At 36.1% G+C, this 17121-nt stretch overlaps 1 protein-coding gene across 2 annotated transcripts in view; it reads right to left on the reverse strand.

The window, feature by feature from the left end:
- FILIP1 (filamin A interacting protein 1) overlaps positions 1-13337 on the reverse strand; it is an 84398-nt gene extending 71061 nt beyond the window's left edge. Inside the window, exons 1-2 of one of the 2 annotated variants that reach the window (XM_072408535.1) lie at positions 12996-13337; positions 8865-8904 (exon numbers count right to left, since the gene is read on the reverse strand). In XM_072408535.1, coding sequence (XP_072264636.1) covers positions 8865-8897 — 33 coding nt within the window. In that variant the 5' untranslated portion in view covers positions 8898-8904; positions 12996-13337. The remainder of the gene's footprint in view (positions 1-8864; positions 8905-12995) is intronic. The other variant, XM_072408536.1, reaches the window with a different exon arrangement.
- Positions 13338-17121: the final 3784 nt, after the last annotated feature.

Below are 17121 nucleotides of genomic sequence, written 5' to 3' on the forward strand. Positions count from 1 at the left end.
AAAGAAGCAGTCTGGTGAGCTGATATTAGTGCAGCACAGGCAAGAGTAGAGTGCTCTGTATTCCTTCCCAGGGTGACAACACTGTTCCCCCATAGAAGCAATATGTGAGTATGGAAAAAAGGAAGCAAATCAAAGAAATGGTAAACTGCCATATATTAAAATTTTTGTTTTTGGGTTTAGATAAACTTTTACTCAAGATCAGTTAATTGGTAGATATAATTTAATAGGTATCTAATTTGATTTGATTCCAACAGGTAGGTAGAGAGGAGAAAAACATAAAGCAATTATACTAGTTGCCAGTGAATACTGTGGGTACTGGCTCACTGGCATGAGGATTAATAAATTTAGGTGAAAGTAATATTTATTTAATATTTAAGAAAAACCTAAGCAATATTATATTAAACAATGAAAGAAATGTGTGTTCTTTAACAGTTAATATTACTCATCAGTGTCTGGGAAACAGTGTAATTTTTTTTTCAGTCTTTTGGACAAGTAAGTGATACTGGCAGGAGCCTTAAAGCACTGGTGATGTCAAGCAGCAGCAATTCTCAGTCACATATTGATTCAATTTTGTCTTTGCAAGAGTAATGAGGGGTTCATTTTATTTGAGATAATCAATTTCCATGTGATGCTAGCATAAGTAAAAATGTATGTATAACCAATGTATTTTTATTTGAGAAATCTAATTGGTATTTATTAATGAGTTATCATAGAAATAAAAGTACATATGCTACTTTTTTGAGCACCCTAATGACATTACTTCAAGAGAAGAAGCTTAACATTAATATGTATGTAGGACTTTATAGAGGAAGCATTATATACACAGCTCACAGAATATTAGCATGGTGGTAAGTAGAAAGAATGCCTCTTACATTGCTGGCCAATGGAAAGATTGCCACGCTTACAGATAGCGAAATGGATCATTGGTGTCACCTAAACTGACCTGAGAAGCACAAACTGCATTCATTGCACTCATTGCATAAACATTGTTTCAGGTGATAGTAATGTACAGAGCATAGGGCTTATACATACAATCATCATTTTATGTCATCACTTTGTTCACTGACTTTTACTCAAAATATTACATGGTGTCAGTATCATTTTGCATTGTTGAAAACACTGCCTGCAAAATTTTTGGCTTCTGGCTGTGTTTGCACCAATATTACAAGTCAAATTTGGGAAGTTAATTATAAGCCTCAGTTGACAGATTTCAGGCATTTGAAGGAATATTTTTTATCCCAAAGTTGACTTTAACACCTTTTTTCCAAAAAGTATAAGGCCTAATGGTGATAACAAAAAAATTGGAAAGTAATATGTATGTATATACATACATACCCACATATATACATATACACATGTGTGTGTGGGTTGTGGTGGAGAAATGATTGTGTAATTAAATCCATTTTTTGCACTTTTATATTGTGTGTTGATGTATTTTGTTTGCATTTTTAAGTCATCCCCAGTTACATCAGCAAAAGTTCACTTATGCTGCAAGCCACAACACATATAAACAAGGAGTAGAAGACAGTATACTAATATTAAGTGACAGATGATGTGCCCAGATCTTAAGTGAACCCTCCAGCCCAAAAAAGACATACTGTATTAAATGGCTGGTGGATAGGACCTGGTCCTGAAGTTCATACTTTATTATAGTCAAATGAAAACAATTGAGTTTTTCACAAGTTCCTGGAAATGTGGGTGGTGTAAATCTGTCTTTCTATACACACACACAACATATTTTGTGCTTTGTGTTGTGTTATTAAATGAATAGATCTATTTGGAGCGTTGCCATATTGTACTATAGCACTCAGTCACCCATAAAGTCCTTCATGCTTTGAAAACAATGAAGGACTAAACATATTACTTGCGTTTAAACATCACAATATAGTGAAAAGTTGCAAATGAAACCACAGCTGTAAAAATACAATGATTTCAGTACAGTTGTCATCACATATGTTTCCCTTTTTCTTTTTCATCTACTTTGGTGTTTATGCTTTTAAAGCAACATGTAAGACGTGACCTATAATCACATTTCTTCATGATGCTGTTCCTTCAGAACATAACCTGTTTTTTCACTGAGTAAGAAGGCTGCTTATTATGTATGTTGTTCCTACTACATAAAAAGTATTTATGTTCTTCAAAGTTGTTTTATTCCAAGTCTTCTAGATATAATTTCAAGGTAAATGGCTAGCAGTGATGGCAAGAAGACCTAATATAATGGAGATCATTACTACAAATACATGCAATGTGTGTGTGTCCTTTAGGATAAAAAAAATTGAACTTAAACATTTTGTATAGGAAAAAGATCTAAAATAATGAAAAAACCCTTGCTCCTAATTATTTTCTATGGAGCTACCACTGGGAGATGCTTCATGTAGCATCTCTAGTAGTTCCCCGCCACAAGGAAGAGGTAAACACACAGCAACCTCCCCACCAGTGTGATCACAGCCCAAGTATTTGTATACATTGTTTGATGGGCAGACATTAACATAAATGTAAGTTTAGTTTAAATTATTTGTAAATTCAATCACTAAAATATTTTATATTCTGTAATATTTTAACAAAGATTTAAAGGTCACCATTCTCGCATTTGCAGTTTTAAAGGTGATTGTTCAGGCACTTCCTGTTACAGGGAGGCAACTGTCTGTCCCTGACTCCCAATTGTGTGTGATAATGAAAACATTATAATTATTTTTACATTTTATTATAATAAAGTAAGAAAATCAACTAATCATTGCCATTAAGAATCTGAGATCTGTTATCAGTATAAATTTATGTTGTGCATTTTGGGGAGTGGATTTAATAAATTAAGTAAAAAAAATTCTGTTATCTTCAGTTATCCAATAATGTGCAATAAAAATTACTTTTTTCCCTAATGATTGCAAAGTCAAAGTAAACTGAACTTCCCTGGGCAACAATCCTATACTTTGGTACATCATCCTCTAAGTATGTTCTATATTTTTGTTGACTTTGTCCACTTACAACCGTGTTTTTGCCAACCTAATTAAATCTATTTTCTGACATGAGCAGGATAAAAATACTTCCTGTCCATCAGACAAATAAGAACACTAAAGCCTGTAAATCCCAAAGGCTCTCTGGGATGTCGTGAGTTTTCTGTATCACCTGGCGTATTTTGTCTTCACAGTGTAGCTACGTAAAGTGAACTTGTGGCCAGATCAGGCAGACTTAAGAATTTAAATATCCCGAACCAGCAGTAAAACATCTCTGACCTCCTCATCAATAAGCATTGTAATGTTCTAAATTTACAACTAACTTATTGAAATTTGAGCTTTTTCCCTGTTGCTTTCAGTTACAACAAAATCTTGACATCCTGCCAGAATTCTAAAAAACTGTAGGAATGTATTGTTTTTGCTAAGTTTCTTTTTTTTTTTTGTAATTTTGTAGGAAGAAGTGGGACCTAGAGAGCTTTTTTTGTGTTCAAGCCAAAGTGATTTCCTCTATATTACACATATAGAGCATTTTTTTTTTGCAGCTTGTTGTTTTAGAATGATTTATTAGAGAGTATTCATTTTGCCATTCAGGCTTGGGGGTCTGGCATTCTATCGTTCATTCAGGGGCTAAGTGCTTGCTCCTAGGAAACAATATGTTCCCCACAACTGAAAGTGACTGGTTGAGCAGAACATGAACCTCTAGGTATTGTCTTATTTTAGAAAGCACGCTGTCATTCATACAGAGAATACGTGTTTGCCACTAGTTGTGGACAGTGATGGAATTCCTCTTTAAGTTTTGTCACTACATGTTCCATAATTTGTTACAATATTAGCCTTTCTGGAACTGTAATTCTCTGCAAAGCAAAATCTTTACTAGGTGGGGAGAGCTAAAACTAGGATTTGGTCGGGTACGATAAACTGTACAGGAAAACCAAACTATCTTTAGTATTAGGAAATCATAGTGCTTCCTTATTCAGTCAACACGCATTAACCACAGTAGAAGTCCAGGACCTGGCTTTGCAGTATGCCTGCAGTGTCTTGATCATAGGACTGACAGTTAAAAAAGTTCCCACAAAAGGTATTCCAAAGATTTATTTAGCCGCTTGCTCGGAGCTCAGCATTAACTCTAAAAAATATAATCTACATGGAGTCTCACAACATAAATATAAATAGGTATACAAAGGTCTGTAAATAAATTCATTTTCTGGGAAATGAATACTCTGAAATAAAACAAGGTATGACAGATATGCAGTTGGCTACAAAGAATTTAAGCTATTTGCCATTTTAGGTTGTGTTTTGAACACTGACAAAACCAAGAAGATCCTTATATTAAAGAGTTATTTCCCTTGCTGGACACTTGTTAGTAGAAGTGCAGATTCACAGGCCTGTCTAGCCTCAGAAACAGAAATAGCATAACCCAGAGACAGATGTCTATGTGAACGGACTGGTGAAGAGGGGGCTGTTAAAACAAATGTGTAACTCAAAATGGAAAACAATGTACCGCAGCACAGGATGGATATCTGATAATGGTAGAATGATAGATGTCATGCTGAGCTTTTTATGTGAATCACGAACCTTACTATTTACAGGATATACCGTGTCATGGAGAATTTTATCATGATGTGCTATGACATATGATCTATACTCTGTGTAGAAGAAGATTGCCTGGAATTCTGGAGACTAAGGGTCTTTAAGATGAGGGGCTTTCGGGAATTTCAGGAATTTTAGGCTATCCATGAATATATTAAATTCCATTCAAATGTCATTATACAGATTCCTAGTGTCATATGTTTAAATCTCTATTATTTTAAAGCTATTATCCAATAGCCCTGACAAAAAAAAGCCTTAGTCATAAATGTATATTTTTTTAATAGAAAAAAAAATCAGATCTACTTTAAATTCAGACTAATATTAGAAAAAAACTTTAATGATTGTATATCTGTACTATTTTAAGTTGCAGCTAGTACAAATACTTAGTGTTGATGTTGTTATCTGCTACAACAACATGCAATGGGCCTGATTTATTAAAGCTCAATGCTGGAGAGGATACACCTTCATCCGTGAACTTGGATAATAAAGCAAACCTGGAATGGATTTCCTAAAAGTCGTTTGCTATTTGTTAGCAAACATTTCAATCCTGGACCAGACCCACTCCATGTTTGCTTGATCACTCAGCTTCACTGATGAAAGTGTATTTTCTCCAGCCTTGGAGAGCTTTAATAAATCTGGCCCAATGATACAGTAAGCATTAGTGCTCTTATGTTAGACATATACTATGCAGTTTCCATTTGTTCTTCATAGAATCTGATTTTTTGCACTCAACTACAAGCGTTCAGTGTATCATCCACTTGTTCAATAACTGGTCTGTATTGAAAAAGAAAATGTATATGCCTAGATCAATTATTTTTGAATGACTTGATCAAAAATGATTGATAAAAACACTTCAATCAATTCAATATTTGTGTCTAAATGTTTGAAAACATTGTATGGTATATTGCTAACATTACACAGAGTGCTGTTGGTCTTATACCATGAACATGTTTATAGTTGCAGGGGACACAAAAATGACTTCACTAAGAGGACATTTCAGGCAGTTGGGGGAGGAAAGGTTGGGTAAAGAAGCAAAACTTCATAAGCCATAAATTTAACCATTAACTGAAGGAGTACCGTGGCCAAATTTTCATGGATGGAGGGGTGCATACGAAGTTCCTTTAGAAGATGATTTCTGCTATAAAAAGAGTGCCACCCAGAACTACAAACTGACTGTACATTTTTCTGGAGGTTTCAAATATTATTTAGTGTTAAGGACTATTGACCTGATTTTGTAAACCTCCCCAAGACAGGTGAAGATAGACTATCATTGGTAAACCTGGGAGATCCAAACAAACAATTGGATCTGATCAAGGATTGAAAATATTTGGCAACCAATAGCAAATTATTTTCCAGCTTGGCTGGATCACCCAGGTTCTCCCATGTTAGTCTATCTTCTCCAGCCATTGAGAGCTTTATTGAATCAGGCCCTATGTGTCTGTATATAAACAAATAGGTAGTTTATTACTGACTGCTTATTTCTGTGTGTAAAGAGATTGTGTAAAGATTGTTCAGTTAAGAGTTAGACAGTAACTGTAATTTGCTTATACTAGGGCCAATGAGTCTTCTACAACAGTTTGTCCAGTATGATGAAACTGCCAGGATTAGCCTTTTTCCAAGCACCTAACATTAAAGGAAACACCAATGAATCATTCCATCACTAATATATTTTTAATATGATTTTCCAGGCAGAAAAATTTAGTTTTTGTTATTCTTGGCTAGCAAATGGATTGTTTTTATGAATTGGTGAATGGCATATTTCATACTTTTGGAAGTCTACGATGATGATGTCATGAAATGAACTATTGTACACTATGATAACTAACGTAGTAGCATCCCACATGGGAAACATGTTTGATACTTAAACTATTTGTACTTCGGAACACCATGAAGGCAACTTTATTAGCACTTGGTGGTGGTATATTTTATCATTTGAATTTTCCAGATTATCATGTCTGATCCAAAATTTGGAAAATATGTTTTTTTATTCCCTTCACGTCTTCAAAATTTTTGAAATAGAAGACTAGTCAGAGTGTGTCATGTTGACATAATTGTTCTGCAACCAAAAAACATGTTCCTAATATGTATAAGAGTTGCCATGGGCTGTAATAGTGGTACAGGAATAAAATGGCAGACATTCTGCTAGTCAGTACCACCACAGCCTAAACTGTGCTCTGGAAATAGAAGCGTAAAACACAGCAACCACCTACTTGTGTCATAACTGCAGATTGTTTAGCAGAGCCGAGGTTTTTTGGTGACATGCAGTTATGTTGCCGATTTGAGTTTCTCCAGCAATGCCTTCTCTTAGGCTGCATCAGTCAAAATGTGAGTCTGGTCTGGTTTAAGAAGACACTTGTATGGTACTCATACAATTTATATTTATAGATAAATGTTTTGTAATAAATTTTTCAGCAGTGGGGAATTTTTCTGCTGCTATATCCCTTTTCCTTAACTACTGTTTTATTGACTGTGTGTACTGAACAACAATCTGACATACAACACTGTAAATCAAAACAACATTCTGTAACCTTACTGAATATTACATCTTGTGGTGGTGACCTGGTTTTTGCTAGATGCATACACAAACAAATCAGTGAGGACATAACATGGTACATTCTGTCCAACACAAGAATCTGGCTGCACCTCCAGCACTGTGCTGAAGAGTAGCAACAAGGATTCCCAGTAGAAGTTTACATTACACATTCTTCTCACTGCTTCTTTCAAGTGTACCATTGGCAGTAATAACAGTTCCAAATAATGACTAATGTCACATATGAAGCAAACTGCAAATTATTAAGAGAATGCACATCTCTTTATAGCTTGATTGATATACAGCTATCCCCAGGTTTCCAACGGTATGACTTCTTTAAAACAGACAATATACTTCTGTGTTGGTCAATATGACAGTATAGGCCTGATTTAATAAATCATTTTAAATTAGAGCAAATATTCTTTCATCAGTGAACCTGGGTGATCCAGCAAACCTGGAAGAGATCTGGACCAGGATTGCCATCGCCAGGATTGGATCAACGAGGTTTACTGATAAAAGTGTATCTTCTCAAGTCTTGGAGCTTTAATAAATCTATCCCACTATCTGTCCAGGCATACACCATTTATGACCTTTTCAACTTGAATTGCTTAAACAATTCTAGGAAATATACCTGCACAGATACTCAGAAGTATATGTCCAGCCCTTTGAATGACATTATTCTGGGATAATAAAAGAAAAAATTGTTCCTTATTTAAATAAAAATTAAATAAAGCTGGCAACTCAAAAACCTAATAAACCTCAGGTTGACCAACTCGGCAATGGTTCATCCTGACCATATTTACTATTTACATACACTGTACATGTTCTGATTCATGATTTTTTTCTTTATTGCTACACATTCACGGTGCTGCTTTATCTTCTCACAATAAAAGTCAATGGGTCTAGAGAGTAATATTATATGAAAGGAGTTCACAGAGAAATACCATTAAGATGTATTTACTGTATATTTTAAACATAGGTTTGTAGGGATTCTTTTCATACCAGAAAAATAAATTTGAGCCTAATAATGAAAAGCCTCATGTAGAATAATTCAAGGCTTAGCCAAAGCAAAACAGCCCAGTGACATAAATAGATCTTTTCCTTGTCTACTTTGTGCAACACACCTTGCATTGAACATAAAAAGTGTGCTAGAGATGATTACCCATGGGAAGGGCCTAAATAACTAAAGATGATTCAACATTGACATGCAAACCTTTTTTTCATGCAAATATGTGTGAAAATAACTAATACCACATGCAAACGTACCATTCATTTTAAGGTATTCTCAACCTTAAATTATTGGTAAGAAAATAAATCTTATGCTCCATGTGTAGTGCTAATGGCACTGGACAACAGACAAAGGGGCACCCAAACCTCAGTCAAGCAAATAGACCAGGAGCAGAGGTTCTCCCTTTCTCACGCCTCAAATAGCAAGAGCAAATCTTAACAGTACGCTGAAGATAATTGCCCCCCTCCAACCAAGGATGAGGAGTGAGCTAGGGAGCAATTTATAAACACTTTAAATTCACATGTTACACTGAACCATGTGATATTATCTAATTTGATAATCCCTCGTGATATACCACTATTAGTATGCCAAATTACCTATAGCAGCTTGGTGATCAGACCCCAATGATTCCATTTATAAATGTTTTCATCAAAGATCCACATATCCTACTAATTGCGCTTGTGTGAAAACATTGATAAATAGCGCCCAAGTGTTAATTGGTTGTGTTTTGAGGTTACAACAGCTCCTCAAAACAAACCTTTCATGCATGACCTGAAACACAAACCTGTGTGTTGTCAGCTTTGCTGTACTTGACCATGACTGCCCTGGAGAAACAGAAAGAGCAACATATGATTGGGCATCACCAGCACCTACTCAATATGGCTGTTTTCATATCCTGAAAAATTACTTGGTGTTCTGATTAGGAAAACTCAGTTCAAGAAAAAAATTGGCTGCTGAAAAATCAAAAGCTTCCTTTAAAGTCAAAGGAATAAACAAAACCATATGCTTAAGAACTTTGCATGCTGTTTTCATATTCAATCATCCTGGTTTTTTTAGACCAAATCAGCTCTAATGGTGCTGCAAAATGGTTAAGGACAATATACTTCTTGAAATCCCACCTTTACCTAATCTCTAAAATACGTTCCTAAAAGGTAACTCTAACAAGTAAACTAAATCTCTGATCCTAACACTAACCTAACCTTTAAACCAATTCCTTACACCACAGTAACCCGTCAAGCTAATAATTTTCTCTTTAATAGCAGTCACAGCAAAAGATGATACTACCACAATGAAAACTAGGTGCCTATTTCCTGGACCTGAAAACTAGTGATCTGAGTCTGGGTGCCTTGCATTTTCACCAATCATTGTTGATTATTTCTAGTAAATTATTAAAGTGCGGTTTGTAGACAGTAGGGGGTATAAACTGTTGATACTCCACTATATGCACAATCCACTATATGAATGTTTTTGGCCAAGAATCAATGCTACTATTCACCAACTGATAACTGATTTTAGTATTAACAATTACACATTTTACTTAGATCTCCAAATGTCATACATTTGTACAGCTATAGTAAGTCCCTGCTTTTATTTCAGCAAACTAGTTATTCCTACTTGCATGGGAAAATCTGAGACAAATCTTGGTTGATCAGCAATACCCTAAAACATACCCCATATGTTGATCCCCACCTGCATATATATAAATAAACGACTGAACAAGTGCTGAAAACATCTTCAAAACTATGCTTTTCTTGTCATCATATAAATGAATTTTTAACTATGCATTATTCAAATATTAATGAAACCACTCATCTCTCATTGACTAACAGCTACATCTCCTGGCACCTGTTGTATAATATTTCTGCACACTTATCTAGCAGCAGTATGATAAGGATTCGTCTGTGGTCATGTCTGGAATGTGAAAGTAGAAACACATTTTGAGAGGAGCACTTCTAACAGCATAATGCTACATTGACTTGCATTACTCTCAATGAGCACACAATAACAATGGTAATATGGCAAATTTCCTAAATGCATAGTGGTTTGGGAGTTTATGCTAAGCATTTCCCAAATGGACTGATCCTCTACTGGATGCCAAAGAAAATTTTCCCTTACATTGCATTAACAAGCAATGATACATGTTTTATATATGTACTAAAAGTATGTAAGTAATATTTTGTTGCTTAGTAACACCTAATTCCTAACTGTGTAGGTAAAATCCACTAAATGGTAGCAAAATGTTGTGCAATTAAACAATTATTATTAATGGTAACAATGAACCTGTTTTTATGTATATTATGATGTCAGCTTCTATAAAGGTTTGGACAAATGAGCTTTTGAGAGATTACATTTGATGTTAGGTAAGTTGTATTGCATTGTGTATGAATGTCTATGAGTGGCAATAGAAGCAATTATTTCCCATTTCTAATTTGAACATACTAATGTCACTGTTACCACCTCCACCTTCACATGACTACACTTCAGGTCCTTTCTAACCATAGACACGCATGGCAGAACTAGTTCATGAGTAGGGATGATGTTCCGGTTCATCGTTATCATTGACTCCAGACAAATCCTGCAGGTTTAAGATTTGAGAACATAATTTATGTGCAGATTCAACTAGGGTACATGTCCCTCAAGATCGTGCCTAGATTCACAATTTTTCTTGTCACAGTAGTTACTCGTCTGCAAATGGCTGGATTTAGTGTTGTCCCCATGTGGGCTTTGTTTGGCCAAAAAGAGGAAATCAGCTTCATTTAAAGTTAGTCTGTAAACCCTTTAACTGTACAGAAAGGGCAGGCAGATACCTGCATTCGTTAAACATATAACTAATGTAAAATATAGACTTGTAAGTCTGCAGTCAGGATAAAGAGTGCTAAGAACAGTCATGGGATGGTGGTTGTTTGGGGGTGGTACTGCTATCAGTCATTAGCAAAATAGGGCCCTAGGCAAATATGAAGTGTACAGTATTTCAGGTACCTGCACACTCCCTATAATCTTGTTAGTTGGGGCCCTGGAAAAAGAAGGGGCCCTGGGTAATTTACTAGTTTGTCCCCCCCAAAAAGGAAATCAGTCCTGCTGCTATGTACATTGACCGAGTGAACTTTGGTTAGCTCAAGCAGCAAGGTACTCTTACAACCAAATAGCAACACTGACCAGAATTTAATTACCATAGCCTTCATTCCATGGCATTCACCAAAAAGTTCAGGTTTACTGAACTTTTAACATGATTCACTGAAACCTTAACAAAACTCATTCATGTCTGTGGAAGGACGCTACAGGATACCAACACAGAACCTGTTTTTATTCTGGTGAATCTGTTTATAGGTTTAGCCTTACTCTACATTTATATACATTTAGGTTGCTATAAATATGTCATCGCAGGAAGATTAATTATAACTGAACTTCTGACATGTAATTCCATCCCTCTTGCCCAACCATATATATATATAAATATAGTATCAGTAAACATATCAACTGATTGTAATACAGCTTTCATTACACTAAGTTGTTTAAATATGAATTCTCCTTTCCTTACCTATTTTACTGTTCTTTACTGTTACAGTTTAGTTAGGTACGTCCATACTGCAAGGACAGACTAATAAATTGATCCTTATGGAAAATACAGTCTATATTAGTGTGTGGATTACAGAAAAGGAAACCAGAAAGAACTAATCCTAGAGAGTACTTATACAATAGTAAAACAATATAAAGAAGGCAATGACTTCTAATAAAATATATACAATAAAAAATAGGTTACTTGCACATGGCTGTAATATTTTTCAGGTGCTAGCTGGGAGTTAGAAAAAAGTCTTTTATCTAAAGGATAAGCGCTCCCTATCTGCATTGTATTGCACTTATGAACTGTGTACAAAGCAAGGTTTGTATTTCCATTTTGCCCCATACTACCTGCAAGCTGTCTCTTTTACCTACCTAGCAGCCCTGCTAATTGAGCAGCCTAAAGATTCTTTAGTAAAATCAACCGCATTGGACTTATTTCTACACTAGTGCAGAGACCTGCAGAACTAATAATTCACTCCAATTAAAGATTCCAGTTGATTATGCCTTATACTGAGTCAGCAAATTGCAGCTAGTACCACTACTATCAGTCAGCATTCCAGGTTCCAGGATTTCCCATTTTTACACCATATATAAACCACAGTAATAATAAACATTATAGTAACTTTTGTAAGAAGAAAAAAAAAAGCAATGCAGCTATACAAAGTACAAAAACTCCTAGAAACCAATCAGATTTAATGCCATGAGATGATTAAAAAGTGAAGTACTTTAACTGTACCCTAAAAGATAAATCCTAATATGTTATATTTGAAATAAACACTTCCATGATGTAGATGTCATGTTTATATTCGGATATGAACATGTTAGAAGATAGAAATGATATTTGCCCTACAGCCAAAAAAACTTTTCTGAATTAAATATAATTTTTATTTTCGCATTACGTTTTAGCATAAAACCTAAATGCCAAGTGCCCTTTTCATGCAGTCATGGGAGTCCTGTGCTAAATCCCCATCAACATGGGGAATATGTTTGAGTGGGTGTTTTCCCATAATCAGAAGAGTCTTGGAAAGTAATCTACCAGCAGAACATGTCCTGATTCTAATGTATGTCTCTGCCTGACCATTTGGTGGGGTTATCAGATCTCAAGCTCTTCCAGGGGCAGGCAATAATGCAAAGGGGTCAGCCATCCCTGTTAAAAAGTTTTGGAATATCCTGGTGCTTTATAATAAAACAAATGGTGATCATGTATGTTTTCTACAATAACATAAAACATTTCTTTAGTAAACTGGTATACATTTATATAAATGACTAATACCATATATACAGAATAAAGTCTGCACATAATTCTAGTATCCAGAATAAAGTGTAAGATTAAAGCAAAATGATTTTTTCTTACCTGGCAGTTTATATAAGGATCAGAGAATGAGTTGTCTGGGCACTTTTCTTGAAAAGCAGAGAATGTATATGAGAAGGATCCTGTGTGCTATGTGGACATGGCAGGGTATCCAGCAGGCAGTCTACAATGCTCTATCAGCAGCTAAGCTGAACATGTACAGTAAATAGTAGCATGTAGATATCCTAGTCATTGAAGGAGGAGGTCATACATGCTCCCACCCAGTGTTTTGGATGAAAGATTTTTTTTTCTCTTCCCTTCAACTGTTGCTAGGTGTTGTTGCAGCTTGGCTCTATGGTTCTGAGATAATGTTTCCTCTCTCTTGGTCTCCTCTCTGTTAGACTGCAGACTTTGTTGAAGACTTTCTGGTGTGCTAAATTTAACTGGTGTTCTCAGCCAGTCAGGCTTGTCAACAGCTGAGCAGCCTTAAGCATTCTTGTTGCTGTTGTAAAACAGCTTCAAGTTATCTGTGGACTCCCTGTGATACTGTCCAGTGAGTTCACTCTGTCTCTACAAATATCTATTCTTATAACAAAGCACAGTCACGTTATCGCTATCTTTAACATGTACCCTGTAAAAGCACAGCTCCCATAGGCAAGGTTATTTTATGTTCATGTCAAACGCCGAATGACATATCAATGATCCACGGAATTTTAAAGGATAACGTAAAAAGTTATTTTAACCGCAAATTTGCATGATAATATGTGGAAAAAAATATGCTATTTTTACACATTTTCGTTTTATTAAAACATAACTAAACATTAAAGAAAAAAGTTGCACGTTGTTTATTGCAGAAAGGAACTGTAACCGCAATTATTTTAAATACACCTCTCCTTACTTCAGCTCATGTGCAGCAGTTACGTCATTTGAGGCTGACTGATCAAGATCAAGACCCAAACCTGGAAGAAGACTAGATGAAGATGGCACTGGTGCAAAAGCGAGGAGAAGTTAGTTATTTCATTCTTGGCAGGCACGGGTATGCCAGGATTCAAGTGCGGCAGCTAAGTATGTTTTATTGCAGAAGAGACATTGGCTGGCCCTCTTGCAGTAAGCAACCTGCATGCTCACAATGTTTCATTTCAAATACAGATGCTCCCCGACTTACGATGGTTCAAGTTATGATATTTCAAGATGTTGATGACAATACTGATATTAGAGTTTTAAGCAGAAGGCAAAACGTAACACCATATGCAGTATGATACGTTGGGAACAATGCCGGAATGTACACATCTCTCGCCTTGTGAGATGCCTCACCCTCGCCAGTCATCGACATAATTACAGTGAACAATACTACTCCATACTGATTAACATTCTATGAGACTCATGGGTAGGCTCGGCTAGTTTCCGACTTACAATATTTTCAAGTTATGATGGGATCATTATAACGCATCTCCATCGTAAATCAAGGACTACCTGTATATAGTTCTGCTTTAATTGCAATGTATAGTGTTTTCATTTTGTAAAATAGATCAGCTAGATGTAAATAATTCCTATTACCAGTCCTATTAGCAATGGTTTCAATAAATAGCAAATTGTTATTATAAATTTAAATGGAACCATACATATCTATTCATTATATACTCAGGCTTTTATTTCTGCCTTGTAGTGTTACACAGTGGGTCACACTGCTTTCCTACTATAATGGGCTGCTGAACACAACATATCACACAATAATGTAGTGTATGCTGCATTTTTAAAGCATACAACATAGCAATGCTTTGTGCGATAGTGAGTTAGCAAAATGTGTTTTTGGTGCCATTAGGAATAAATGGCAATTAAGCACCAAAACACATGTCCTGTATGTTGAGGTAACACATGCATTTCTGCATTGAAACAAATGCGTTAATGCAATGCTCTAATCTTATTATTAAACAGTATTTATATAGCACTAATATATTACGCACAGCTGTACATTTAATAGGGATAATGAAAATGCCCTTACTGCTCCTCATCACAATACAAAGTCTAATATTGAACCAAATTTTTGAAAACAGTGCACCATGTGCCTATGAGGCTGGTATACCTGTTGGACCATTTAAAATTCAACCAAGCCACTTATAGCTAATGGCTAATAACTAATCAAGATTATATATGTAAAACAATAACAAAAATATAGAAGAACATACACATAAAATGTTGGAAGTCATATCAAAGCATTTCAGGTAAATAGTTCAATGTTCTCAATGAAAATAACCTTTTATACTTTATCTACAACAGGTGTGTCAAACTCAAATACACAGTGGGACAAAATTAAAAACTTAGACAATGTCGCGGGCCAAACTTGAAACTGAAATAGCACCGCTAGTACAATTCCCTGCGTCTATAAAACAGTCCAATGCGGGGCTTAATGTTATGAGTGGCTGGAACTCCCTCTTCACTGAAATAGCACCGCTACTACAATTCTGTGTGTCTATAAAACAGTCCAATGCGGGGCCACACATAGGCCGCTGGTCTATGGATGCAAGTGATGCCGTACTACAATTCCCGGCATTACTTGTGTCTATAAAACAGTCCACTGCGCGGCCATGCATAGGCAGAAAGGCCGCTGGTCTATAGACGTTAGACTTATGCCGGGAATTGTAGTAGCGGTGCCAGCCAGCTGTAATTCATATTTAGGATTCCTTTGGGGGCCCAAAAAAGGAGGTTGCGGGCCAAAGTTCGACACCCCTGATCTACAACAATGAAAAAAAACAATCTATTTTTCAGGAACAGAATTTGCCATCTTTTTATGTGCAGTACTATGCAATATTTTGGTTATAAGAGGCATTTAGAAAATATTAAAGCCCCACTCCAAGCCTGTAGAATAAAAAGGAATAAATACAGAAACTTTCCTTATCGCTCACTTTCACAGGATTCCTACTGTACATGCTATCGGTCACCTCCATTGTATGGGAGGTTGGTGAGGACCCACTCACATTCTGGAGCTCACCGGAGGTGAGCATTGGGGGCCTGGGGGGTTGAAAATAGGGTAGACATTTGTACATATTCCATTTCCCCCCAGCCAAATGAGAATAAAAATTATGACCTGCTGGGGGGACTCCATTGCAGGGGGGTACATTTACCATCCTATTTGTAAATTTGCAAGGGTAGGATCTGCTTCCATATTGTTACATAGATATTGCCTTTATTAGTTACTGTAACTTTCATGATGTTCATGTTGTTTTCAACTTCTGTACTATGCACCCGAGATTGTTTCTTAAACTATATACAGATAGTAATCTTCTGTTGCTGGAAACAATCTTTAATATTTGTTTCCACTGACAGTAGAATGAACAAGCACTGTACACACAGTGCTATTTCATTAAATAGAGAAGGGAAGGGGTGCAAGACGCACCCTGGTTCCCAACCACTTCTATTCACTTGGGACTGCGGCTGAACATGCCTAAGAACACTGCAGTTCACTGGGGGCCTGAAATGTGGTATTACTGCTTTACCAAGAAAAGAAGAGGTAGAACTCATTGTCCTTAAACTGTTAGTGCAAAAAAAAAAAAAAATAGTATCATGGACAGTATATAACTACTGTTAATGTAGGCAGGTAAATGAACAGATGATATAACTCAATGTGAATTTACCAATTACAAGATTTGTTATTCTGTATTGCCACTGTTATAAATCAGTCATACTAGGCAGCATAGCCAGGCTCCCGATCTTCATTAAAGTTTGATCATTACAGTATAAGGTCCCAACACCTTGCATGTGTGATCTTTTTCAATGTTGCTGACTATATATATATATATATATATATATGAATAAGATAAGGCTGATTGCCCCAGTACCTGCACATAGTCCACCCCCAAGCATGTATATTATTACTAATCTTAAACAGGATTTATATAGCACCAACATATTACACAGCGCTGTACATTAAATAGGGGTTGCAAATGACAGCCAGATACGGACAGCAACACAGAAGAAGGAGAGGACCCCGTCCAAAAAGCTTAGAATCTAGGAGGTGGTGAAGTAACAAACAATAGGGGGCTAGAAATGCCTTTCTGCAATAGTTATCTCAGCTCTGGTATTGGTTTAGAGCTTAGGCAGGGGAGTGGCATCATGCCAGGGTTTGGACCTGATGATTGTCCACTAATTTGTTTTCTCATATTAGTGTGGGGATGTAGTGAGAGAGTGGGGC

The sequence above is a fragment of the Pyxicephalus adspersus genome, chromosome 4 (genome assembly GCF_032062135.1).
Source record: "Pyxicephalus adspersus chromosome 4, UCB_Pads_2.0, whole genome shotgun sequence".
NCBI lineage: Eukaryota > Metazoa > Chordata > Amphibia > Anura > Pyxicephalidae > Pyxicephalus > Pyxicephalus adspersus.